The 27,377-nt window shown below is 42.6% G+C and overlaps 2 protein-coding genes across 4 annotated transcripts in view; one reads left to right on the top strand and one right to left on the bottom strand.

The window, feature by feature from the left end:
* Positions 1–566: 566 nt before the first annotated feature.
* Positions 567–15,052, bottom strand: LOC125715161 (cytospin-A-like). 3 transcript variants are annotated; one of them, XM_048986448.1, is made up of 13 exons: positions 14,674–15,052; positions 14,463–14,577; positions 12,409–12,510; positions 10,693–11,211; positions 10,392–10,465; positions 9,142–9,995; positions 8,685–8,778; positions 7,428–7,503; positions 7,228–7,309; positions 6,616–6,712; positions 3,254–3,370; positions 2,977–3,036; positions 567–1,835 (listed from the first exon to the last, which is right to left on the bottom strand). In XM_048986448.1, the coding sequence occupies exons 3-13, from the start codon at positions 12,446–12,448 to the stop codon at positions 1,746–1,748; spliced, it is 2,103 nt and encodes a 700-aa protein (XP_048842405.1). In that variant the 5' UTR covers positions 12,449–12,510; positions 14,463–14,577; positions 14,674–15,052; the 3' UTR covers positions 567–1,745. The 3 variants fall into 3 exon arrangements, with proteins under 3 accessions (XP_048842405.1, XP_048842404.1, XP_048842407.1); XM_048986447.1 differs by having other exon boundaries at positions 14,463–15,052; XM_048986450.1 differs by lacking the exons at positions 10,392–10,465; positions 12,409–12,510; positions 14,463–14,577; positions 14,674–15,052 and having other exon boundaries at positions 10,693–10,863.
* Positions 15,053–21,153: 6,101 nt separating this feature from the next.
* The window catches only part of LOC125714931 (disks large-associated protein 2-like), a 110,562-nt gene continuing 104,338 nt past the window's right edge, over positions 21,154–27,377 (top strand). Inside the window, 2 exon segments of the mRNA XM_048986037.1 lie at positions 21,154–21,356; positions 22,434–22,488. Of these exon segments, the coding sequence (XP_048841994.1) occupies positions 21,339–21,356; positions 22,434–22,488 (73 nt within the window). The 5' untranslated portion in view covers positions 21,154–21,338.

Genomic DNA, 27,377 nt, shown 5'->3' with positions numbered 1-27,377 from the left:
AAAATAAATAATAAAGCTTATAAAATTAGAGTATGTCAATACAGAACGAGTGTTTAATGTATGATAGCTGGAATTGAACGCACTTAAATGAAAGGTGATCCTCCTTGCCACAGGGGGCGACATTCAGAGATAAACCCCTTTAATGCTATACTTTGTCTTGGCGGATAGCGGTATCATTCCGTCATCATTTCGAAAATATAAACAAACGTGAAAGCGGACGGGGCGTTTAGGTCACGCTTCAGAAGCGTGGTGAGGAGTGAGAGATAACTGTAGTGTTTCCAAACTTTTAAATCTAATATTAAAGCAATTTAAATGAGGTCTAATTAATATTAATTATATCAGTGTAGAGAAGTTTGGATAGTTTCAAGGATGTAGTTGAAGTGTCTATTTTATGCCTCATACAGATAAAGCTATGTTGAGAATGGAGGCTGCCCTGCTATTCCACGCAGCGCACGTGGCACAAGGCAGGGGTGCACCCTGGATTACTATTGAATGGTTACGATTTAAGTGAATACTGCAATATAGAAAAGAAGATTATAGCATGAAATGAATACAGAGACCAGATCCACAGAGATTATTTCCATTCTTTATCACAATATACTTTGTAATACATCTTATAAGTTTATACACGTTCTTTCAATGACTGAACCTCCCATCCTCTCGAACATATACACCCACACACACGTAACCTAATAATGCAGCCTATTTACAGCTATGAGCACTAATAAAGATTAACCAGAAATGAATGAGTAATTAATTAAAATATACTTACGTAAAAAAAAGGAACGGTCTCATATTTTCTCAGTCCTCTTATGGATAATAAAAATAAAATAAAAAAACAACAAGCTCAGACTTGCTGTAATGTGTTTTCTGGACAATAAGTGGCTGGATAGACTGCAAAGATTGCTGGTAATGTGAAAACAAGATTGACCATTGTGGGAATATAAAAACCAACATTATGTTTATCATGATGTTACCCTGAAGAGGATACTATTGACTGTTACTTTTGGTCTGACTGGATAAATAGTATCTCTGGTACAGGGCTGCACAATATATCATGCACATGTGCAATAATCACATCGCATTGGTCGGTGCTGCTTTGTGCCTGTTGACTCAGAACTCAGAGCAACATCACCAACTTATTTGACAGACTCTGTTGGATGATAATGATGAAGTTCTATTTGGCTATAGTTTACTTCACATAATTTCATCTTTTTTGTTTAGTAAATATTGTTATGTTACTCGTGGAAATTTAATGAACATGATATCATGCAGCCCTACTCCGTTACTAGTCTAAGCTTCCATGTAGGCCTCTGCACTATGCTGGTTTCCATTTGAGCTCATTAATTGGGCTTTTGGTTTATTTCTCACCCTAATCTGGCAAATATAAAAAATTATTAAATTTTGGGAGGTTACGGTTTAACTTTTTACACTCGGATGTTTTTTATTTTTTTTTATCTATCCATTTTCAATGACTACTCATTTAACATGGGGAGTGATGGTGTTTATTTGTGCCCCTGTATTATTAACGGATACGGCAATTTTGCAACTGACCACTCAGTGCCTGTTAATGAAGGGGCTGGGTGGAATGAGAGCCTGGCTGTTTGGTGGCACCAGCACGCATCAGAGACCCTGCACCCCCATTCAGTAGCCAGCAGTACATCTTCACACAGTCATCCTTTTTTAGATTTAGCCTGCATGCTCTTTTGCCAGATGTTTGCTAGATGAACAGATGCAGGGTGGAGTCACATTTCAAAATGGAGATACATGCTCTCCACGTATCCCAGGACTCTTTGCCAGTCAGGTCCAGCTGATCTTAGCATCTCATCCACGGTCTGTCAGATACAAAGAACAACCAGTTAAAATGCACCCTTTTACCATGAAATGCTAATCAAATTTATAATCCACCAAAATACAGGACTACGTGGAATATAATGACGTTCCAAAACGGTTTATTGCTTAAAATATGCCCATATCCACTAGAAGTTAAATATCTGTCTTTTAAAAAAGGTCATGTGAATCCTGCCTGAATTTCCACACCCAGGTCAGGATGTTCCAAACCTCATCCATCCATGCATTTTCCAAACCGCTTATTCTACTGGGTCGCGGGGGGTCCGGAGCCTATCCCGGAAGCAATGGGCACGAGGCAGGGAACAACCAAGGATGGGGGCCAGCCCATCGCAGGGCACACTCACACACCATTCACTCACACATGCACACCTACGGGCAATTTTAGCAACTCCAATTAGCCTCAGCATGTTTTTGGACTGTGGGGGGAAACCGGAGTACCCGGAGGAAACCCCACGACGACATGGGGAGAACATGCAAACTCCACACACATGTGACCCTCAAACCAGCGTCCCAGAGGTGTAAGGCAGAGGTGTGAGGCAACAGTGCTAACCACTGCACCACCATGCCGCCCCCTGTTCCAAACCTGAGTCAATGAATCAAAGTGGATTTCTGTTAGTTTTATGGGGAAAAATTTAGAGATGGTTTGCTTTTATAAATTTAAAAAAATTATAATTAGGTTTTTAAATGTAGACAGTGGAAAAAAAACTAAATATGTTTAGAATCCATATTTGTTTGTTCTGAAAAAACTGGAAATGATCCCATCCAAAACCCAGTGCCTGAAATTTTTGTATGACGGTCAGCGTAAGTAGGGAACCCATAATCAGGAGGCTGTAGGCCTGGAATGGCACATGCCTGTCCTGTACCCAAAAGGGCATTAATATTCAGGTGATAAACCTCCAGTGCAGAGGTTCTCTAAGCCAGTCCCCAGCGCAGCCAACATGCCTGCTAATTTTAGTCTATTCCACCACCTGCTGACATAAGGCGCATAATCAAGAGCTTGATTATTATGTGAGCAGTAGAATGAGCCATGCAGGTGGTGAAGTAGGCGCAGCATATGTACTGGTGGGGGGGCCTTAGGATCAGTGCAGCTCTGGAGTCTGTCAGCGAGGTGGAGTTTGGCATTACCAGTATAGCTGGGATTCCGACACTTTCGCCAGTCTGGAAAGCCAGGCTTAGATTCTCCTTCTGCATGAAACGTCAAGTTCATCAGGGTTAGATTGCAAGCATTGACAATACATAGGTACACAGCAGATTGAATCTATGGTACTTCTGTGTCTGTATGTGTGTGACTTATTAAGATGGATTTCTTACTCATGTCTGCTCAGTCAGAAGAGGTTTTGTGGTAGTTTAGCCATGACGACGTATTGGGGCTGAATTAGAGTGCTGTGTGATTCACACCCACCTTGTCTTGTGGGTTTAGACTGCTGTAGGGGATATGTGAGGGCAGGTATGTATGGTACACTGCACAGAAGGCCAGTCCATCCACCCAGCTGCTGCTGAAGTTGGTGATGTCAATGTTCTGAACAGGTTGAACAAGTAAACATGAGATCAAAGCACAACATTATAGCCAAATACTCAGTACTGTTCTTGTTACTCTATAACCTCATGAAGAGATTTCCTTAATTACTTTTATTTAGGATGCCATATTAAAATCATTCTGTTTGTATGAAAGACCTCATTTTCAAACCAAACTCTATACATGCATTGGCCACTTTACTAAGGACACCAAGCTAGGACCAAGTAGAACTTTTGGCTCCAGAACCACTTCAAGGATAGATGAACTGTGTTCAGAGAAGTAGTTCTCTATATCATGTTAGTTTTGCACTCATGGACATACCATAAACTTTAATGGGTCTGACCATCCTGTGTCCCCTCATTGACAAGGTGTTTTCAGCCACAGGACTGACTGTGTGATTTATTTATCTTTTTCTGTTCATTACTTCTCTGTAAACTATAGACTCTGGTGTGTGAAAATCCCAAGAAGGAGGCTGTTTCTGAGATGCTAGAACCACCATGTCTGGCACCAGGTTGCTCCGTGGGTGAGGTGAAAAATCAGAGGGAGCTTTTGCAGTAGCACCGAGCCTTCGGAAGTCTGTCCTCTTATTATGGCTGTAGTTCCTGATTTGAAAACAAAACTATTTTTTTATTCCTTAGCTTTTGAGTATTAATTAGTGGATTGTCTGTTTATATGTGTGTATTTAGTTATTACTGAAGTGTTATTTATCTACTCTCTACAGCACTTTGGTTAACAAATGTTGTTTTTAAAGTGCTTTATAAATCAAGTTTACTTATTTTCCAATGACCAGAGCATGTATAAATTCAGATCAACTCGCCTAACTGTAATAATAGTAGCCAAACAGTAACTGAACCTTTTGATCCTGTGTGTGGATTTGGTTTATATTACATTGTGGGCGGCAAATAAAAACCTGTTTTTCAGGTCCCCGCAAAGATTGGTGAATGCAATCAAAAGAGTAAAAATGCCAAAAGTCTCGTACTTTGTTTGGTTATTTATGACTAAGGTTATGGCTGGGTAGGGGATAAGGTTGTCATATTGGGATTAAAGTTTTCTCCATAGAAATGAATGGAGAGCCCCCAGAAAGATATAATTACAAACCTGCGTGTGTATGTGTGCGTGTGGATTAGGTTTGTGTGTGTGTGTGTGGATTAGGTTTGTGTGTGTGTGGATTAGGTTTGTGTGTGTGTGGATTAGGTTTTTGTGGGTCTGTGTGGATTAGGTTTGTGTGGGTGTGTGTGTGTGTGGATTAGGTTTGTGTCGGTGTGTGTGGATTAGGTTTGTGTGTGTGGATTAGGTTTGTGTGTGTGTGTGTGGGTTAGGTTTGTGTGTGTGTGTGGATTAGGTTTGTGTGGGTGTGTGGATTAGGTTTATGTGGGTGTGTGGATTAGGTGTGTGTGTGTGTGGATTAGGTTTGTGTGGGTGTGTGGATTAGGTTTGTGTGTGTGTGTGGATTACGTTTGTGTGTGTGTGTGGATTAGGTTTGTGTGGGTGTGTGGATTAGGTTTGTGTGGGTGTGTGGATTAGGTGTGTGTGTGTGGATTAGGTTTGTGTGTGTGTGGATTAGGTTTGTGTGTGTGTGTGTGGATTAGGTTTGTGTGGGTGTGTGGATTAGGTGTGTGTGTGGATTAGGTTTGTGTGTGTGTGTGGATTAGGTTTGTGTGTGTGTGTGGATTACGTTTGTGTGTGTGTGTGTGGATTAGGTTTGTGTGTGTGTGTGTGCTGCTTATGGAAATGTGGCTTCAGTGGTTCATCTGCTGTTACTTCTATTATTACTATATGTTGGTTTTATTTTTATAATTATTACTTGGGGGTGGAGGTGACTTGGTACCGAGCGCCAGAGTGTGACGGGAGCGCTTTGCTGGAATTGTCGGAATCTGTCTCAGCTTCTAGACTCTACTTGAAATATGTATATAGATATTGATGATATGACATTGAATCACTGTTTATGTTTGGATGTTCCATTGATTAACGATTAATACATTGACATATTGTCACTGAATCACTGCAAATACATGGTTAACATATGATTAGTATGATTAATGTAAACTACTTATACATTTGCACTACCGTGCAACATATTATATATTGTCTACTGCAACTATTTTATAAAGCTATAACTCTTTGTGCACCAGTTGGGGTAGCCTGGAATCTCTTCCTGCAGGTGGTTTCTCCTCGCCTTTGCTCCGCTGTCTGTCTCTCCATGGTCTGATCTCTTTTCAGTGTCTGTGGAACTAACCTCAGACCGCTATCACGAAGCGAGGTCACGCAGTATTCAAAACAATCTCTTCTTACCTAAGGCCTAAGACATAACTGACTCAATATGCCTGCCCTCCCAGACCAACCAATGTCCAATTTTACTTCCACAATTTTTGACTGTATTATCTTTCCGACAAATTCGACCAAATGACAGACTTAGGGAACAGACTGCTTGTATACTGCACAGGCACATACATGTATTTGTGTGTGTGTATATATTTACACACACACACACACACACACACACACACACACACACACACACACACACACACACATATATATATATATATGTGTGTGTGTGTGTGTGTATATTTATATGTGTGTGTATAATATAGTGTTGCATACAAAGAGTTTAGTGCTAAAGTCTTAGACAGTGAAGGAAAATGTTCTTCATGTTGGTGCAAAACCATGATCTATAAACCTGTCAGCTTTTCCACTTCAAAACCTCTCCTAAAGTAACAACAGCGTTTGCAGTAACTGTGTTTCACTAATCAGTAAATTGGTCCAACTAACTGGGTTAATTAATTGCTCTGGTGATGATATTTAATGTATACATGGGATGACTGAGGTGCCCCTGAGGTTAGGATTGGGAACTGAGGTGATGTTCTAACCATCAAACAAAATGTCAACAGAATATCAGAGAACAGAATAGATTCTTGTCAGTTTTTGTAATTTCTGTTAATTTGCATATGTTCTAATGTTAAACTGTGTTTTTTTAAGCAAATATGCAATTACTACTCAGATAAATAGCATTAAACATTTTCTTTGCCTGCCTAAGACTTTTGCACAGTACTGTATCCATTAATCAGTCTCAGTTAGATTATGTGCTGTTTGGAGGATGTGTACAGTAGGCGTACCTGTGGCCACCGACTGTATATGTCTTCATAATGAGACACATTGGTTTGTGAATGGAGCAGAAACACTCGTTGAGGGGAAGCAGGTGGGCGATACTCTGGGCTCCCTACAGGGGGCGCCTGGGTGCCACTCACCGCATAGCCCTGCGTGCGGCTCTGGCACCAGCGCAGCAGCGAGTTTCTCCTGGAGCCGCCGTGGCGGCGCAGCAGCAGGCTGAAGCCGTCGTGAGGCCTGAGATGGAGAGAGGAGACGGTGACTGAGGAGGGGGGACAGCGAATAGCCATGTGGGTTATGACTCAGCTTCCGATTGGATGGTCACCCTGTCAGGGTCGGCCGGCAGAGGCCTTTAACCCCCAAGCTCTCCAGGGAGTAGCTGACCCTGCCTTCTCAATCAGATAAAAGAATCTGATAAATAAGTAAATGTTAGACAAACTGGGAATGGGGCCGGACCAGTTTGAACTTTGTACCCTGAGAGCCTGCCGAGGCAAACAAAAAAACAAAAAAAACAAATGAATCAAACAAACTTTCCTCTTTAACAGCACAAAAAGTTCTGGAGAAGCCTGCAGAAAAACCGAGTGTGAATTGATTGTGCTGCAGTTTGGGCCCAGGGCTGAAACTCTCAGTGTGGGGTGGGGATTCTCACAGGGCTGCGCGTCTGCGGTCTACCTGAAGCCCGCAGTGGGCTGATCCTCCTCTTTGTGGCCGGTGCCGCTCTCCCTCACACTGCTATGACCCTGAGAGCTCACCTGATTTTCCAGGCACCCCCGGGGGACATGTCCGTCAGCATCGGGCTCTGCTGGCTCAGTGATGTCTCCTCCTCCTGTTTACCTTTGACACACAGCGGTATACATTTAAAAAGTGTATATTAAGAATGAGAATAATACTCCATATAACTGTCTAGAAATCTTGATAAGCAGGATAATTGATGCTGTATACACATACACACTTGTATGGGAGCTTGACCAGCTGTCCTGGCGTTTCAGGATGCGGTCCATCCTTCTTGGACGGGTCACATCTTGGTCCTTAGAGACACACAATGGGTGAAGAAAGGGGTTTCCATGCAAGTCTTTTGCAGATGCCTGAATATAACGATCTGCCACCAAACACAGGCTAGCGTGGAGACCTGACTCATTGATCAGTTTGCACCATGTTGTTAGCAAGCAAGCCCACTCTTTAGGGGGTCGGGTAGCCAGTTCACCTTGGACTCCCAGAGGTTTTTTTTTCTCCCTACTTGGAACTTGGTAGTTCCTCTCCTCCATTGTTATCTGACTTTTTCTTTTATTTCATCATCTTCCCTTTTCCCTGTTGTTGTATAATTCTATCGTCGTGATATTGTAATGAATCACAACACACCTATGCAAGGAGCCTTGGGACGACTATTCTGGAAGACGCTATATAAAAATAAATTTAATTGAATATAACAGTACCAAAGAATAACAATAGTGGGATGCAGGAACTGCAAGCAACATATTGTGAGTGATACTTACTGACGAGCAAATTTCCAGAGCTCAGTCCATTTTTTGTTGTTTGTGAGATGAGACCACCAGTGAGCTAAAGTCAGGCTTCCTCATTATATTGCAGTATTGGGGAACCAAAACTAGTTCCCTCCTTATGTAATATCCTGTGTATTGTATCCTGTAGACCCAGTGAGTTTTGGAAATTTGTTCTTCAATTAATAAAATAGTAGTGAAGGTAACCAGGAGGGGTACTGCAGTGTATCCCATTCTGGCCCTCAGTGAACTGCAAACAGTGTACATTTTTGCTCCCTCCCAGCTGCCGGTATCAAAAACATGCACTGTCTGTGGGTCTGAAGGACCAGATTGGGAAATACTGGGTTAGTGAGTAGGATGTGCTGGTGTTTGCAGTTAACTTTAAGTTTGCTGCTTAACCCCACCGGATGTCAGTGATCGCTACCTTCCAACATGGTGTGACTCGCATCACCACCAGCAGCCAACTGCTGACTGCAGCATGAACATTCTATGTAAGGTGCCTGACATTAAGCTAAGAAGACAGTCTGTTGAAAGTATGTAAGCAAAGCACCCCCCTTTTTCTTGAGGGGGGTGTCTTTAAATCGGTTAAGATCAGTAAAATATATTATTCTAACCATCCCCCTGTCCGTCATCCATCTGCCGAAAATACATGCTGCAGTATGATAAAGTCATTTTTAGCTGATACACCTCCACAGTGCAGGCAGTGAGCTCACCTTGCTGAGGGCTCCTACTGTAGTGACCAAGGATTGGGAGCTACCACTCGATGAAGAAGGGGTGTCTGACGGCAATGGAAGTCTGGAGAGACTCCTGAAAATGCAATGATATAGGCTGTGGAATTATGCTGCAGTCTTGGCTTGAGGAAGTATAATACAACAGCTGTAGTTAGTATATGATTAATGAGAGAAAAGCAAAGCACACAACACGAATGAATCACTTCAGTGATAATAACCAGGTATATACCTACTTCCTACTGCTTACTGTACAGGATTGTGAATATAACTATAAATAAAATGACAGATTAAAAAGTTTGTCTTCCTCCCTCAGGAATGCCAGCTTTTGGCTAAATCATTTGTAAAATTTGGCCTTAGATGGGTAGTTATATGTAAGTTTGGTTTTAGTAGTTCTGTATTTCCTGGGCATGTAGGACACCTACTGTACAGAACTATGTACCTGGACCTCTCCAGCACCATGACTATCCTCCGGGGGTCCTTCCTGAGCCAGCGCTCCTCTTGCCTGCACTCATCAGTCGCTGCAGTCTGGGGGAGCCCATCTTTCCATGCTTCGCCTTCCGGAGTGGGTCGCTCCCTTTTCTGGGAGCCCTCTGTGGCGTGTCCCTGGTCCTCACCTTCCAGTTTCTCCGTCTGCCACTCTGCTTCCTCCTGCATCTGTTCCTCCATGCTTACCCTCTGCCTGGACGGTGGTGGCCCGTCTCCCTGTCTTGGCAGGTCCAGCTGGCCCTTCACTTGCAGATGCCTCTGCCTGTGGGCTTCCAGCTCCAAGCAGGCATTTCGATGTGCTGCCCTTAGGGCCTCCAGCTCTGAGCAGGCATCTCGAAGAGCCACCTTCTGGGCCTCCAGCTCCAGGCAGCCACGGTCGCCTGCCGCCTTCTGGGCCTCCAGCTGTAGGCAGGCATCTCGGTTTGCAGCTTTTTGTGTCTCTAGTTCCAGGCAAACATCCTGGTGTGCTGCCCTTAATGCCTCCAGGTTCACGCAGACATCTTCCTGCTTTGCTTTCTGTGCCTCCAGTTCCATATGGGCATGGTGGTTGGCTGCCTTCTGGGCCTCTAGCTCCAAGCAGCCATCTCGGTGGGCAGCCCTTAAAGCCTCTAGTTCCAGGCAGAGGTTTTGATGGGCAGATCTCTGTGCCTCCAGCTCCAGGACTGCTTCCTGGTGATGCTGCCTACTCTCTAGCTGCCTCTCCCGGAGCATGCAGAGCTCCTGCTCAGCCTCCACACGCAAGCGATCCGCCACGGTGACCGCCACCTGCAGGTCTGCCTGGAACTGCAGCCATTCACTACGCTCCGTCTATGCACAAAAATGAAAAAGAACTTCAGAATATTTACTAACCTTTATATTGTATAACTATTAATCAGCCCACATAACTGCTGAATTTAATTTATTGGTAGCATTGGTCGCGACCCGACCCCGGATTAAGCGGAAGATGATGGATGGATGGATAGATGGATATTAATTTGGTCTACCGCGTTGAGGGTATGAAAATGAATGAAAATATTGCCATATTTTATGCTTTCTACATGAAAACTGCACCAGGAAGTTATATTTTAAATAATACTTTGATTTCAGCCATTCATGACATTAGCTAGATCAGTATTTCCAAGCTCAGACTTGAAATCATCAGTCAAGATTTTAAACCACAGAGGCAGATGGCCAAACGGCGACCTCACCAAACTTCATGCTAACCTCCAAGGTCTCCGTAAGGCTCTGCACCTTCTTCACAAGCTCCTCCCTCTCCTGCAAAAGCTGCCTGAGCAGATCTGACTCAGGCAGAATTTATGTCAAAGAAAGGACTCGATTCAAGGGCAAAGAGATGGGCTTTCAGTCCCCCTGCAGCATCTAAAGTCCAGGCACACAGGCCACTCACAGTTTTTAGCAGAACACCAGGCATGAATAACAAAGACTGGTTACCAGGTTCGTTGTGGAATTCTGCCATTATCTGTCATGCAGCTGTGACTGGGGGTGTGCGACCAATCTCAGTGCTTACCCGCCAGGTCCGCTGTCCCATCCTCCCCCGGACTCAGGCCTGCTAAGTTCCCACAGAGCTCCAGCAGAGACACAGTGCACAGCGGCATCTCCTCCAGCGACGCTCCCGGTCCTCCCTGTCCAGCACTCTCCTCTCGTCCGCCTTCCCCGGAGGACCACTTCGGGGTGGAGTGCGAACCAGTGCTCACTGGGGTCCCGGGAGCGGCATGAGATTCCAGCTTTAGAGGAATCGTGGTCGGAAAGTTTGAGAGAGTGACAGGGGCGGAAGATAAGCGCGGGCTGGGAGAGGCGCTGTCGCTCGATGAGCCCAGAGTCCATCCGTTGTCCGTCTGTCTCCTGCCACGTTCTGGACTGACCGCAGCCCAGACCTGCGGGGTCCGTCCATCGACAGGCGAGCCCTCAGATCCCACCGTGTGTGCATCCTGCTGCCCTGCTCCTGAAGACGGAGATTCCAGCATCCCGCGCTGATCTGGGATAACCGGTGTGGTTGGAGGGGTGTGGAACAGATCCAGATAGGAGCCTGCAGAGAAGACGTGCTCAGTCCGTGCCCCCGCCTTGGCGCCCTGTCATTCATCGGCTGGTGCGGCGGCTGGGGAGCGAGCTCTGCTATTAGGGTGTCCTTCTCCTCTGCCTGTATGCGGTAAACCCTGCGTCTCATCTACAGCTGTCTGCTGCCCCACCGGCTCGCAATTAAAAACAGCCGGAGACTCGCTCCGCGTATGTCTGCATGCAGGCAGGCACGCACGCGCACACGCGCAGGCATCCGGACGCGGCTCTGAGCCTGAGCTCGTCCCGCACTCCCCGCTGAAGCTTGATCTTTCAGCTGACTCATCAGTTGGCCGGCAGCAGCGCGACGGGCTGTGGTGGTGCGTAATAAAAATGGCACCCCGGGCTGTGAGCAGCATGCGTATCGATCCAGGAAGTGACTGCCTCCCTGCCAGTGACTGGCTCTGATTTTACTCTGAAATTTGATTATGCTTTTTTGGTGGCAGGATACTTAGAGCAATGTAATGGATTGTAAGAATGCAGTGTGAAGCAGTAAAATGTCAAGAAGGAGTGTAAGGCAATCCAGTGCATTCTGATCATACCAACTGAACAAATAAATGCAGAGGGAGCTGGTTTAAGTCTGGTGTACTGCAATCTGGAAAAATAATAATCCTCTGCACATGTGCTGGAACCTGGGGTGATTCTTGGTAAATCTGTAGCTATATATGTCTCTTTCTATAATATGTGACAAAGTGAGGTGTGGTTCTCTGTGTTGCAGCTCTCTGACTCTTGTCAGAAGGATGGTAGTTTGAATTCTGTTACTGGGACAGTGGTTGCTGTTGCTTAATTCTGAAAAAAAAAAACACAGGGTTGACAGTCGCCCCTAAAGCTTTGCTTCATGTGCTTCTAATAGAGGAGTAATTCCTCTGTACTGGTACTAATAGCAAATAAAGTGGCGACATCAAGACTTATCAGTGTTGTCAACTGCTCATAAATTCACGTGAGACTCAAGTGTAACCTTCCTAAATGTTGAATATATACACATTCCCTGGAGACACACATAATAATCTGCAGCCTTTAGATGTACTGTCAATGAGGAGCTGTTTCACAAAGGGATGTGTGATCCAGAAGAACATGCCTACTTCCACAGTCCAGGAACTGACAGAAGTCTGACATGTAAACTTATTGACAGTAAGCCACCCTGATGTGTATTAATGTGTGTACATGTTACCTGTGGGGTGGTGGATATTCCTGCCTGTGAGGTTACCCATGATGCAGCAGGACTGGGACAGCCAATCACCTCTGTGTCCCAGTGTTTCTGTTCTAGATCTTCCTGTGAAGCAAGTGAAGATAAAAAGGCTTAATAAAAAGTTGCGAGACTGTTCTTCTCTCCGATGCATTATACAATCTGAGTGTCACTCAGGGCCGTTTTGTTGACTAGCTAAAGCTAGATTAATGTATGTTTATTGATCTTTTTTTATTTCAAAACCATGAAATGTACAGTAGATAACCTTCTGTTTGTCTCCAAGCATCATTTAACATTCATACTATTAATATTCAGGTGGAATTCATCTGGAATCGTCTACTGCTCTCATTTCATGAGGCTCATATATGTAATTATTGCTACTGAATCACTCTTCTCACCAGGACTGGCTCATGTTTTAAAAATACCCAAACTACCACTGACCGTAAAAATCCGTTTTACATGAGCATTTCCATTTAGCTATGATCCTTTCATCCTGAAAGTTTTTTGTTGCTGGTAAAACATACTAAAATTGGACCAAAATGTTTTTGCTAATAATTCTGCTAATTTAACTAACTTAAGTTCTTTGGGCTGTGAAACACAAAAAGCACATTTGCTGTCATTTTCCTTTCCAAAGCTTTCAGTTTGCACCACTTGTACAGCTGGACATGTCCCTGTTCAATGTGCAGAGCATGTCCCTGCATGGGATTCAACCCAACACCCTTCCGGCTACATGTTTATGCCCCTAACTATCCTTCAGCTTGATCGGGTGTGATCTGGTGCACTTGCTGATGATGCATTCTGGAAGAAATATTAACCCCATATGTATCCTGTCATGAAGACAAATGGGGTTTGGGTCTCATCCAAAGTCTGGGGTGCAGTTTTCATTGCAGTTAGGTTTTGCTTTTTTGTCTTTAGATCTTAACAGTAACGTCTGGATTTCCTGCTGTAAATCATTTATTGGCCGGATGCTGGCTATGAGCTGTGACTCTTTGTGACTAAAGCAGTTTTCCCAGAATTCCAGAACACCCTGCCAAACTTCAGCTCCTCAGGTCCAGCAATAGGTACTGTGTCAGTACCAGACCACACTGGCTCCACTTACATGCATATGGTGAACTCCATTATGTGTAGCTGGACAGGACGTACTGAGCATGACCCGAGTCTGGAAGGTCGGCCATACGGTCACTACTACTGACGGGCAGATATAATGCTTATAGGAAATTCTGATTCCTTCAGGCTGTTTGCACTCCTTAAATAGTATTTTGCACTGTGTCATGTTGCAAACTGTTCCATGTGCAGCATAAGTGTCAGATTCTTGTGAGCCTTGTGAAAGTGCTGCATTTTATAAGAAATAAAACTGGTTGAAAATGTACATTAACAGGCACAAAAATAGCAAAAGAAATGAAAACCAGTCGCTACAAAAAACTGACTGAAACACCCCAATACGCACGAGATGCCTCTCTCTCTGCACTTGGAAGGAGGAGTATTAAAAACTTTCGAACTTCGAACCCTTAATTGGGGTAGAACTAGACTGTGCACTAGACTGGAGCTTAAGTAGCATTTATGGCCGTGAGTTAATCATCTTTCACATGATCAGGCTGTAAATCGTGCTGATTCGTAGTTGTACTTTAAAATACAGAGACGCCCTATTAACGATGAACACCGTAATCCTTTTTTCCCTAAGACCTGTGGTGCGTCAGTTAAATTAAATTGCTTGTTCAGTTTATTCAGTGTGAAATTTAGCCAAGGCAAGAGTCAACAGACGGGAAACCTTTCTTCTACCTCAAGTTTGAATACGGAGCAGATATGAAGCACACAGAACAGTTTACTGACAAACCACAGTTGTATATACTAATTTTGGGACAATGAATATGTAATTATTATGTTAGCTCATTTGATGATTTTTCTCATTTGATTAAATTTAACCAATTAAAAAATGAAGAAGTAAATAGTCAGTTGTTCTGATCCTATGTACATCGAAAATGATCGCATTTCCCGTTTTCGCGGCCCAGTCCATGCACGCCAGATCAGCGTTAACGCACCTTTTAACTGTTTCTGCCCGCTGCGTTTTGCGTTCCGCTGCGCAGAGACCCCCTCCCAAAAATCCAGCTCCTCTCCTTCCTTCCCCCCACCGACCGTACACGTACTTCTCTTCCTCTGTGGAATTGATGATATACATAAAACGAGGTACCCTCTTTAATTGAAGTCACTAATCTATTATGAGTTTACTCCGGAGCTCAGTATGCAGACTACCCGATGTATTGCGGGTCCAGGCAGAAGCTCCTTGCTTTCAATGCGGCAATCTTCATATGAGGGTCTGACGGATTTCTTGGCTGCAAGAGTCCCAGTCTCAGTTATGTTTCGCACAAAAAAAACAAATTATTTAAAACAAGGACACACATCTAATAACACCCGTGCCATCCTTGAAGTATATTTAAATTCCATTGAAAAGGTAGCTTGTCTGAGGCAGGCTACAGATTTTAAAGTGCCATATTATATTTAGAACCCATTTCCTTTAAATCCTGTAAAAGAAACAGCAAAAATATTGATGTAAATTTAGTGAGAACTCTCCAGCCGTGCATAATCCCCGCACTCTTAACGCATTGCTTCGTAGGAGCGCATCAGCCGTGATGCCTCTACTTCAGCTGAATTTAAAAAGAGGCGCGTGCGTGTTACTCTGGAAAAGATCTGGAAGAATAAACGCAACACCCCGGCTATACTACAATTTACCTGGATCTAAAAAAATAAAAGACAATGTTAAATTGTAGCCCACTGCATGAGGGGGCCGGCTTCAGCGGCGTCTTATAAAATACGCAATTTGAGGCTACGTCAGTGGCCGCTGGTGATTTTTTTTAACCCGTGATAGTTACCTTATTTAAACCATTCTTATTCCGTTATACAGAAAACATGTTGAATACTGTATATTATTTATTATAAATATTAAAATGCACCTCTACTGGTTTAGTTGTAGCAACTACTCTTTTGTTTTACAGAATTTTAAGTATTCTGAACTTTCTGACAACAGATTGCTTTCAATGGAGAGAAGTGCACGGAGAACCGGGGGGATTTACGAATTACGATGGTCCAGTTTCTGAGTTGATTTTTTATTAATGCCAGAAATAAGAAATGCTTTAAATGGTTTAAATATAATTTTATACAGCTTTCACTGTGTGCGCGTGTAATTAATGCGTAAAAAACAACTATATTATTAGCCTATGTGGTGTTTAGATTAATGTAAGTAGGCCTATGACATGTAGGCATCAGTTCCGTCCATCTACCATTTATTCTGAGCAGGGTTTCTGCAGGATGAGCACAAGGCAAGACACTGCATTGGTGTCAGGATTCAGCTGCCCTGTGCTGCCAGGTGTAGCATGCAAGGGTTAGAAGCCAGACCTCCAGTGACCTTGCGCTGGATCCACAGCTAGAAGGTGGATTGCCAGTCTGTTTTTATATTAGAGGAAAGTGAGGCAGTTTAATGTAAGTTTTTAATATAAAGACTTTAAGCATTTTATTGGAGGATTCATTTCCTGAAAAAATGTGAACATTTAATAAACATCTGCAGTTTAAGTAATTGTTGAGTATCCTTTCTTTTTATTTGTACCATTAATTGAAAATTCAGTATGAACTTGTTTTTTTGAGTACCTTCATAGTATTTTAGTGTAAACTTAAACACAGTAAAAAGTAGCAAATGCATAGTGCAATAGAATGTCACCAAAAACACAACAGATACAGGTTTTACACGTGTCAAACCTCTGGAAAGATTTCTATGATCTCTTTCTATAATATCCTGAATCAGTATTTGTGTAACAGGAACTGTCTCTCATTTCAACTGCCCCAGTAACAACAGGTAGCACTAAAAGTCCCCATGGTACAATTAAAGGTGTTTCCCAGTGCCCTTGTTATAGCTTTTTTCGCCTGTCCGAGTTGAAGTAAGGTGACCAGATAATCCATGTCATCCCGAACACTTTGAGCTAAGACAGGATTTGTAAACTACCATTTTAATTAAAAGGATCTATGTGCTATGTGCGCCTTTTTTTTGGAGAACCATTGCATCCCTAGTCCACACGTTGACTTCGACATGTAGAAATTAACATGAGCTACTTGTAGAAATTCTAGCTAGTCGCTGAATGCTTCTGTCATAACGCGCACATGCTCAGTAATGCGAAGAAACATCACTGATAGACTTCGAAATGATTTAAGAATTAATCATAGACATTTACAAATTAAAATGAGCTCATTGTGTCGTCTCATTTAAAAGCAATAATCTATGAAATTCTAGCTAGCTGCAATCCATCCATCCATCTATCAATTTTCCAAACCGCTTATCCTACTGGGTTGCGGGGGGTCTGGAGCCTATCGCGGAAGCAATGGGCATGAGGCAGGGAACAACCCAGGATGGGGAGCCAGCCCATCGCAGGGCACACTCACACACCATTCACTCACACATGCACACCTACGGGCAATTTCGTAACTCCAATTAGCCTCAGCATGTTTTTGGACTGTGGGGGGAAACCGGAGTACCCGGAGGAAACCCCACGACGACATGGAGAGAACATGCAATCTCCACACACATGTGACCCAGGCGGAGACTCAAACCTGGGTGCCAGAGGTGTGAGGCAACAGTGCTAACCACTGCACTACCATGCCGCCCTACTAGCTGCTATCATCTATCAAAATTTTGCTAGCTGCTGAATTTATCACACATTGATGTGCGATAATAACAAATTGGAAAAATCACTGATAAAAACTTGAAACGATTTATGGATTAAATAGTTGCTACCTGCCAAATAATTAGTAATATGGTTGGAGATGCCTGAAGGAAACCGGCAGCTCCATGCAGCTCACGGCTGCAGTTAAACTTTGCTCTTCTCAAGAAACTCAATAAATCCCACATGATATTACTTACGATGTTTTGGACAGTTGATTAGCAATAAAGTGGTGAATTTTAGGATTGCATTGTAGTTCTACTAAAAAAACAGTCAATGGAGTGTAATTTATTTCTTATTAAATAAAGTGCTGTATTTAAAAATAACAGTAAATAATGCTGAAATCCTGCTGTAAACGAACTGCAATCATTTACAGTGTAGCAACTCCACCCATTCATAAAAATCCCAGAGCTGAAAAGACATAAAGGACTATCAAGGTACATCAAGAAAAAATGGAGTCTGTATCTATTCAGCCGGACTGCAGGACACAATGTGGAGTTAATACGCCCTCTTGTATGGCCCCTTAGGTAATCTAGCTTAGGATGAAGAGTGAGATGTATTTTGTCATGTCCAGCCCTGTGAAGTTGTCCCATGGACGATGCGCTATCCAACCCCATGAAAAGTCAATGCTTGTCGCTGGCTCCACTGCATAGCTTGGATGCAGAAGGCCATACTTACAGGTAAACAAGCATAAACGCTACATTAACTGCTTGGTTTTCTCCACTACAGTCATTGTAATATTCCAAAGGAGAGCAGGATGGCAATGATCAATATGTTGCATGCTGTCAGCTCAGGAATTACTGGCGCCCTTTAAGATAATGGGCAAACATGATTGCATTAAAACAATACACTTAATAATTAAAATATCCTGCTCAGTTTGGGGACGTCATACAATGTTAACACGATATTTCAAGCACAAAACATTTGACTGAGTGGTATAAATTTATTTCTTCAAAATATGAATTCCAAAATTATTAGATATAACAAATCAGGCAGAGGTCCTACCTACTGGTCCTACCCAGCCCTAACCTTAACCACAAGTAACCAAACAAAATACAGGACTATTGACATTTTTAGTTTTTTAATTCCAGTCACTTTTTTTATGAAACTGAGGTTCCTCTTGTGGGGACTGAAAAAAGGTCTCCACACACACACACACACACATGCATACACAGTATATATACAGCTGTGGAAAAATTAAGAGACTACTCTATATTATTTTTTACAAATTTACAATTTTTTAAATTCTGTTTTAAGGTGTGAATCAACAATGTTCTCTTCTCAGTTGAAGGCTCTTTGCTATGTGATGGGTTGTAGCCCCATCCTGGGTTGTTCCCTGCCTTGCACCCATAGCTTCTCGGATAATCTCTCCGCAACCCTAAATAGGACAAGCCGGTATGGAAGATGGAAAGATGGATACTTTGCAAAAATAAACCACTGAAATCATCTTTCTGTTTGAAAAGTTATTGTGTTGAAATGAAAGTGTATGGCCTCCCCAAACGTTTGACCCAACATGTGTGCTTATGTAAGTGTGAAAAAATTTCAGATTTTTCATATTAGCTCTCTTCTTCTGCTCAGTCATCTGAAGGCAGAGCATCTTTTTTTGCGAAGTCTGAGGAAGTACAGCATTTTTAATGTGTGTTATCAAAGTGAATTTGGCATTGTCCTAGTGTAGTGTAACCTGGTATTTTGCACAGATAATTAGTATAGCTACGGACAAGTGCCATCTCTGATGTGACTCCATGTAAAACTGCATAGAAATGTGTAGTAGCCCCGAACACAGGACCTTCTACCTTTATTTACTTTCTTGCTCCCACCACAAACACATCTGACTAATAAGGGAAATGGACATTGTCACGTGGTTTGTAGTGGTGCATTTTAATTCATTTGTATTTTTATCTGTGTAAAAACAAACAGAACTAAACACTCCAAGTTTTTACAGACCTGTCAACCTATTCTGACCAGAGCAAATGAACTACAGGTGTGAAAACGCCCTTAGATCAACTTTTTGGAATCTCATTCAGATTCATGCCTTTTAAAACAAACCAGACACAAGCAGTCATTTCGATAGCATATTTCCTGAGCTCCATGCTAGGTTTAGTATTGTTACAAAATACCAATGACCTGCAAAATGTCTTGGAGGTGCTGGCAGTTCAGAGAGACTTTTCGCAACACTGCAGTCACCTGATATAGCCAGGAGGCAACCTGGGAAATCTTGGCAGTCTCCACGATCATGTCTCATTTACTCAGGCATTTGAGGAGCAAGGGATCATGAGTCTCTTGCTCACAGGCCTAAAATATAGTGACAATGGAAGCCCCCCTGAGCTGCAATGCTTGGTAGGAAGTCTGGACCATGAGCTGTCTGCTTGGTCTGCCACCACAAACAGAATACACGACTTTCCCTGTAGGTAAGTGAGCCATGTGGTGGATCACTAGAGATTAAAGGACTTACTGCCATTGTCCAGCAGTGATTGGCTGACAGCCTCGACATAGGCATACCACGCAACACCATTTGACTTTATACGCCTCATCTACCATATCACTTAAATCAAGTTTACACCACTGCCGCCCTCACCGCAGTACCACCTACAGCCATATGGCCGAAAGCAGATTCTTGCACCCTTGAAGCTAACACCAAGCATTTGCACTCTCTCGCTTGCCCCTGGGGAGGTTTTAGGGTTCTGACTGGCAGCCCAGTCTGACTATTGGGCCAGATGATGAGCCAGAGGATCAGAGGAGATCTGTCACTTGGCACTGAGACTGCATTGCAGTGATGAGTCCAAGTGTCTGGCTGTCACCTTGGCAAAGGAAGAAATCCCAGCTCCATCTTAGATTTTTTTTAAGTTTTCTTCATTTACAGTATACATAACTTTTTGTTTATAAAAAAAAATATTTAGGCAAATCCATCCATCTTCCAACCCCTTATCCTCCCAGAGCCATAGGGATAACCCTAAATCAGGATTCCCCAGTTCTGGTCCTTAATCCAACAGAGTTTGCAGATTTCCCATGCTCAAAGATATCTTAATCAACCAATTAGCAGGTTTAGTAGGTGTGTCTGAGCAGGGAAATCTGCAAACTGTTGGATTCTGCCTTCTAGAAACGGAGCTGGGTAACCCTGTCTTAAAGGAACCCCCATTGCTCCCGTGGTCGTCTGTTTCTAGCATTGAGTGTGGAGAGAGTTTGTTTCTGGACACACCCTCAGAGTTTCCACTGAACCACCTGACAGTCTGTCCTTCCATCAGCCATAATTTGAAACTAATCGAATGGATGATTTAAATGAACATCTCTTTTATTTGCTGTCTGTCGCGAAGTAAATCTGACAGGAACTAACTTCATGCTCTATTTTCCAGAGAAGAATTATATGGAATAATTAACTAATTTAATAAAATTCAATTTGACACACTGGCAGTGAGAATTTTTTAATAGTGGTTAATTGTTTCATAAACATCATTTTGCTTACTGTTGTTTAGTTGTGACGGTTTTCATGATGATTGAGTTATTTTCCCTTTGTCAGCGGTGCATGGGGCTCATTTTAACGAGCTGCAGACTGACTAGTACGGATTTGCGTGTGTTTTAGAGAATTCAAAACTTTTAAAAAGTTTAAAGTAATCAGAACAAGCATTCTTTAGCTGCTCGGTTTAACTCCATGTTCTTGACGAATGCATGACTCTAATTAAGACCACAGACGGTATTTTAGTTTAGGATATACGGATTATAATTAAACTATTGGTTAAGGTTTGCTGGCTAGTTTCTTTGGCAAGGATAGGAAAAATGTACATATACGTAAAATGGTGGTATTCAGCTGTAAGACCGCTCGTTTACACTATGTCGCATGTTTCAGTGACCTTCCTCAGTACTTAATTGCGCGAAGGAATTTAAACGGATTGATTAAAACGATTGTCAGCGCTTGGCCGCAGCGGCGCGAGCTGTCCCTCATCATCACCATTGCCATGGTGAGAAACCCATGTGACCGTTATTAAAACGTCCTGAGCCTTATCAAAATGGCGTATTTACGTGTCCGGTGCTGCCTGCCTTCGCCGCTGTTTTTATTGACTTGCGCAAAACAAGCGCTTGAGCGGCAGCTCATGGAAACCGGGACGGGGATGGATAAATATAGCAACGGCACGGTATAATATCAAATTCAGCAGCACAAACTTCGGTGACAAAGCCCAACATGTGAAAAGGAGGCTAAAAACCCCGGAGTTGCCTAGAATGACAGCGCTCAAGAAGGTACTGTTATAATACAGTATGAAAAATATTTGTGTTAAAATGTAAAAAAAAAATATAAAAGTCGTCTTTTAAGTTTTATTTCTAAGAAAGAGATATAATTTTTTGATGAAACGGTTAAATGAAAAACAAGATTAGTGAGTTGAAAGTGTTTGTGAATCTTATACATTTACCGATGCATTTGTCAATCACATATCACAAACTAGCCAGGTATATTTTAATTGTTGTATGAAATTATTGATATATGGTAATGTTTTAAACCTCGGCACTATACCAACGTATCCATTCTGGAATAATAAAAGAAAATGCTTCTATAATTTAGTAGTTCTTACCATTAGCGCCGTTGTTGAGCTTATAATGCATTTAATTTTCGCAAATTGACTTTCCGCCGCGGGAGTCGGTGTGTTTGTCTTTGGTGGCAGAGCGGTCTCTGCTGGCCGTCAGGGCGCAGTAAGGGTCACTGTAATTGTAATACGTCCACATAGTATACTGTAATATAGAAAACGCTTGATTGGTATAACAGTATAATTTACAAAACATTTTTATGCTGTCGTCAAATATTATGCGTCATAAACATCAAACGCCTTTGATTTCACTTGCTGCTCTTGTCTTTTTGACTGTATATCTCCTCACCCAGTTTACTTCGTCTGTCTATTGCCCTTCAGACACCCATCGACTGCTGACATCCAGGGCTGTATGGTCTGCTGTTAAATGACGAATGTTGCTGCTTGTAGAATGTCTTGTGCCGTGTTCACTGTCCACACATGAACTTTGCGTCACTTTTAGGCTCTTTCTAAACTGATTTGTAAACTGATAATACACCCAGTAGCCCAATTAATGCCTTCATTACTCTAGTTTCCACGTGTAGTCCACAAATTTGCCATAGTGTATTAATTTATATGTATAAACCTGTATGTCCTGGCTGAAGTCTTGAGCCTCTCCTGCATCATGTCGTGTGCTTCTGGGTATATGTCTTTATGGATGAGTGGCTGGATAAAGTATTTTCTTGTGATCAAAAATGGAAAAAGGATAGGTGATCTGATGGGGCTCATGCTTATCTCTGTCTCTTTGTATCCACAGGTTTTTTCAAAGGTCTTGTGGAGAAATTGCTGCATCATGTGTGAAGGGAACACAGGTAACCAGCTACCCTACCCTATCCTTGCTGATCCTGTTAGAATATTATGGAAAATATAAAAAATTAGTGTAATAATCTAAAATGCAAATTCTCTTATGTCATATGTGATTAAAGGCTAAGTTTATTAAATTATATTTATATGTGGTTTATACAGCAGACTTTAAATCCTACCTCAAAAAATGTCTTAACAGCAGTCGTGACTTGTGTTGCTATGGAAACTCCTGTGGCTGCTTTTCTGTGATTAATGTTCCTTTTTTTGTAAATACACTTGACTTCAGAAGTTTAATGAGTTTCCTGTTTAAGTTAAGCATTGTAGATGTTTCGAAGCACAGAAACATGGGACTTACAGAAGGGGGTACAGTATCAGCCGCACTGAGAAATTGTGGTCCCCCTTTTTGTCCTTTTGTGTGAGATGTATGAACAGAGTTGTTGGTCGGGAGCATTTGCTCTGGCATGTATCAGGAGAGGAATGCTCTGTGATTGTGCAGGATCCACAGTGGGGTGCTTCCCAGCTCCTGCTGATTCACCACGTGATATCTGCCAACTTGCAACAAAACCATGGTTCTTATCAAACTTGCTAGGCCACAAGATGACCGTTCACCTAGGAGCCATATATGTTTATGAGTACAGCACTCTGCTTTCAGGGAACTGCTCTTTGGTGCTGTTTTATTCTGTTCTTCGGGAAATCAGAGAGTACTGATTTTACAACCCCATTTCCAAAAAAGTTGGGATGCTGTGCAAAATGTAAATAAAAACCTAATGCAGTGATTTACAAATCATGCAAACCAGTTTTTAATTGAAGGTAGAACAAAGACAAGATATTAAATGTTGAAACTGAGAAATTTTACATAGCGACCCACCTCTTCTGGAAACGGGGTTGTACATTCCAGGTGCTTCAACAGGCTGCTGTCAGTACCAATTACAGTGTCATATGCAGGGATTGACATAAATGGTACGCAAGTATGCATTAACAGTATGAAGGTTATTTTATATAACCTGTGCTTGTGTTCCAGTTATATCAGACCCTGCTCATATGTAAATTGGTAGTATGACTTCTAACACATCAAAGATCCTGCAATATATAAGAATGGAATCGGTGTGATTTCAGGCAGGCCCCTGCGTTTTGGAGGTAACATATCTTTATCTTGGTGATGATCTGTGTGCTAATTTCGCTCATCAGCAGGTGAATGCGACTGAATAATCAGCAGTAGAGTGAGATGGCTCATTAAGATGTTACTGACCCAGTTTGTTGATGTTTGAATTTACACCAAAGTCACACAGATTTATCTCAACTTCATTTCATTTATAAAGAAACCTTGATAATCTCATGTCTTCCTCCACTTTGTAAGATTTTTGGATTTTCCTTGAAGCCTTTAAGGCAGATACACATTTTAATCTGACCGAAGTTTTTAGCAAAATATTTAGCAAGAAATCCTCCTGCTGCTTTTTCTGACCCTGCGGATATGAAGCTGTTCAAACCCTAAATGGAGTCGCCTGCTTGGTTCACTGGGACACAAACGGGATACCAGGGAAAACCAAAAGCTGAGGATAAACTAAAAACCCAGAAAATAAACAAAATGTTAGGAAGGCTATCTTTGAATCCACCAATAGAAGGGTGTCAGCTTTTGAGCCACTAACTCAACCCATTGAGGTACGTGGCAGCCCATGGAGCAGGGAAACACATTAGGGACTAGAGCTATAAGAGACAGAGAACTGAGGAGACAAATTTACAGGAGAAGATGGGCACCAAACTTCACAGTTATGGGGTATGTCTGTATATACTTGTATGGATGTTCAGTTTCAGTTTGGTGTGATATTAAAATAAAAAACACACAACAAGTGTCATGCCCGGCTCGTCCGCTCCTCCTGTGTACCACGCCCCCTGCTTACCCACGTGTGTTTCCCGGATCGTACCCAGCTGTGTCCGTTTGCTTTCAATCAGTCCTGTGCATTTAAGTCCTGGTCTCCCCAGTTTTCCTTGTCTGTCATTGATGTTTGTAAGCGTGAGTTGTTTCCCGGTCCCCGTATATTCATTAAACCCGTGTTTGATCCCGTACTCTGCCTGCCTGCTTCCTTACCCGCACGATCGCCGCTTCGTCAGCCTGCGATCGTGACAACAAGCTGCTAATTTAGTTTGGTATCTCAAATATACAGTGCTAGGAATCTTGACAGTTGCACATAAGCTGTTCACAGCACCTACTTCCTTACCGCTTGGCCTCTCCCAGACAGCTGCAAATGATTCTCCAGCAGACCGAAAGCCAAAAACGAAGAATTTGCATCAAGCACTGCAATTAGCCAGGTGTAATGACTGCCTCTGTAGTCTACATTTTCGATTGGATATGGATAAACTTTAGATTCCTTCAATGCAATTCAAAATCTTTATTGTCATTATAGTATATAGAAGTACACATATAACAAGAAACATCTTATGACTCCTGGAGCTGGTGTTTGAACTATTTTATTTTTGTATTTTAATGTTAGAATAACAAATAAAAGGTAGTAGAATGTTTTCATAATTACAGTGAAGTGACTCAATAAGTTCCATGTTGAGGAGCAGTTTTACAGCTGCTCCCAGCATTGGGTCCTTCTAAATGGAGGAGAAATACTGACCCGAACCTTTTATCTGTGTAATTCAGGAAATCTGCCATGAAACAACCCTTGAAATTGTATTTTATGAGGAAGTGTTCCCAAATCCAGTGAAAATCTTAAATTGTTCTTTTCAAAACATTGGACCTGTCACATAAAATGTAATACATGAACAGACCTCATTTTAAAGTGTTAACAGTCTTAAATCCTTAATGATTCTGGACAACAATTGTGTCTGATCCAGCTAATTTTCACAAGACTTGCTTGCCCAAATACCTCCACTAGGTGGCAATATGTGCCAAGTAAGAGCCAAAATGGATCAACATAACATGCTGAGGAATTTCTCTCGCCTTTGAGTCAACAAACAAATGTAATGTTGATTTACTGTCTGACACTGATTACGCTCAGGAGAACATTCTTTTAAGGTGTGTGCACTGGGAAACCAGTAGCACAGATTAATTAACCAGTGGTATGATATTGTCACTGTGCTACACCTAGGCTGGTGCCACACTTCACAGTGTCATACTGTCACAGTGTCGGATTACACCTGGAGCCCTCCATTACTGACCCAAAATAGCAGGTTGTTCAGGTAAAATTCCATCTGAGCATTTTCTAAGTTTCTCCTAACACTGAGCCTTGAATCTGAGTAGATAATATCCACTGTTTCATGGTTTCATTAATGGGCTATAGAATTATACTATTGTACAATTTGGCTTGGCACGGAAATACAAAAACTGAGACAATGGCATATGATGGAGTCTATCTGTTACAGACCAAGCTTATGGAAATGTCTGGACTGATTGCTGCTATGCCGCTGCCTTGGCTATCACTCTCCCCTTTCTCGTGACCTTGCTGTGTCAGTAGTTTGTCATTTTGGTCGACTGTGAAATGCCAGACCGATGCTTGAACCCATCCCCATCACTGGCTATGTCAGTCATTGCTGTCCTTTTGTGAGTTAAGGACTGATGTCTCCAGACTAGGTTTTGGAGGTGTTCAGGGGATTTAGGGAAGATAATAGAGGAAATTTCCACACTTAGTTTGTTTTGTGACCTACAGCAGCTCCTTCAGGGAGTTCTCTTTATCTCTTTACCCTTGAGATGTTAGCTGTCCTGGTGGTGATGTGTCTGATGGCACTCTGGCGTAAGAAAAGCTCCTCGCTCGCTTACGCGGTTTTCGTTGTGCCGTTAATGAATTACACCTCTTGAATTAATTTGCGCACCGCACAGAAACTGTTACGTTTCATCACCCGTGTAGAAACTGACTTTTGAGGTCATGAGATCCATCAAGTGACTCAAGTGGCAGTCGCACCAACACTACATGCGTATCTGCAACAGCGGGTCACATGACCTAGAGACAACAAGCGAAGAAGCTGGCGTGCTGTACTTCAGCAAATTACTGGCACTGCTGTCTACTGTGGATTTTTGGGTGATATTTAAAGCCAGATAATGGTAAGATCTCCATTTGATTCTGTTGAATGTGGTTTTGCATACTTGGGTGGCAAGGTCAACTTCGGGTTGCAATATCAATGTAATGATGACTTTCTTTTTGCCATTTTTACAAGTGCAGTGGAATGTTTCTTTTTGCATGTCCCATCTTGCTTTCCTTTGAGACATTCAGGCAGGTGGGAGCAAAACCCAGGGTCTGTGTGCAGGCTTAGCAGACATTTTGTGGGGGTGGGGGGGTGTGGTGGTGTTAAAGGCTTATAACACATAGGATTCAAACCAGACTTTCTAATCACAGGCACAGAGATTTAACCCAGTGGGCTACACAGCATCCCCCATGAAGTGAGCTGGTTAGACTCAAACTCACATTGAACCACAATTGCCCAAGCTATCCCTACAATAGCAATTGACAAGATTTATTGTATTCCTCTTAAATTTCTTGCCCTGACAAGGAGCTGGTCGCAGAGTTTCAGCATGGTAAAGCGGTGCTCAGGTACATTGGTAAGAATACCATTGAGGCCCTGAAATTCAGCTCTGAAATTTGTAGCTTTTGGGGTGGGGGTGGTTGTCTCTTGACCTGGCACAGGTTGAAAGGCTTCAGGGCGAGGGGGGCTTTGTTTGGCTTCCGCTGTCGCTGCAAGCCCCAGCTGAGTGCTGAGGGATGCAGCCCCAGTGTTTACTCAAGCCTCTTGGGGCAGGAAATTACAGTGTTAAGTGTAACTCGTTCGCAGGTGCTACTTACCGCCCCCGACTTGTAGTAATCACATCTATGGTACGCAATGCAGGTAGCTCTCACAGCTAATAAATTCATGTTGGCCTCTTGGAAGCCCACAATTGGGTTTGATTCAATTCACTTTTCAT

The sequence above is a fragment of the Brienomyrus brachyistius genome, chromosome 19 (assembly GCF_023856365.1).
Source record: "Brienomyrus brachyistius isolate T26 chromosome 19, BBRACH_0.4, whole genome shotgun sequence".
Lineage (NCBI taxonomy): Eukaryota > Metazoa > Chordata > Actinopteri > Osteoglossiformes > Mormyridae > Brienomyrus > Brienomyrus brachyistius.
The sequence above is the reverse complement of the archived record's forward strand: the minus strand, read 5'-3'. Positions and strand labels throughout refer to the sequence as shown.

What these genes read in the sequence shown, in the direction of transcription:
- LOC125715161 (XM_048986447.1), bottom strand. Translation starts at nt 12,448, where the DNA reads ATGGGTAACCTCACAGGCAGGAATATCCACCACCCCACAG. An exon ending in GCCTTACGGAGACCTTGGAG is followed by an intron (nt 9,996 to 10,391) that starts GTTAGCATGAAG and finishes TTTTGTGCATAG; the next exon opens with ACGGAGCGTAGTGAATGGCT. An exon ending in CAGTAGGAGCCCTCAGCAAG is followed by an intron (nt 7,504 to 8,684) that starts GTGAGCTCACTG and finishes TGTGTCTCTAAG; the next exon opens with GACCAAGATGTGACCCGTCC.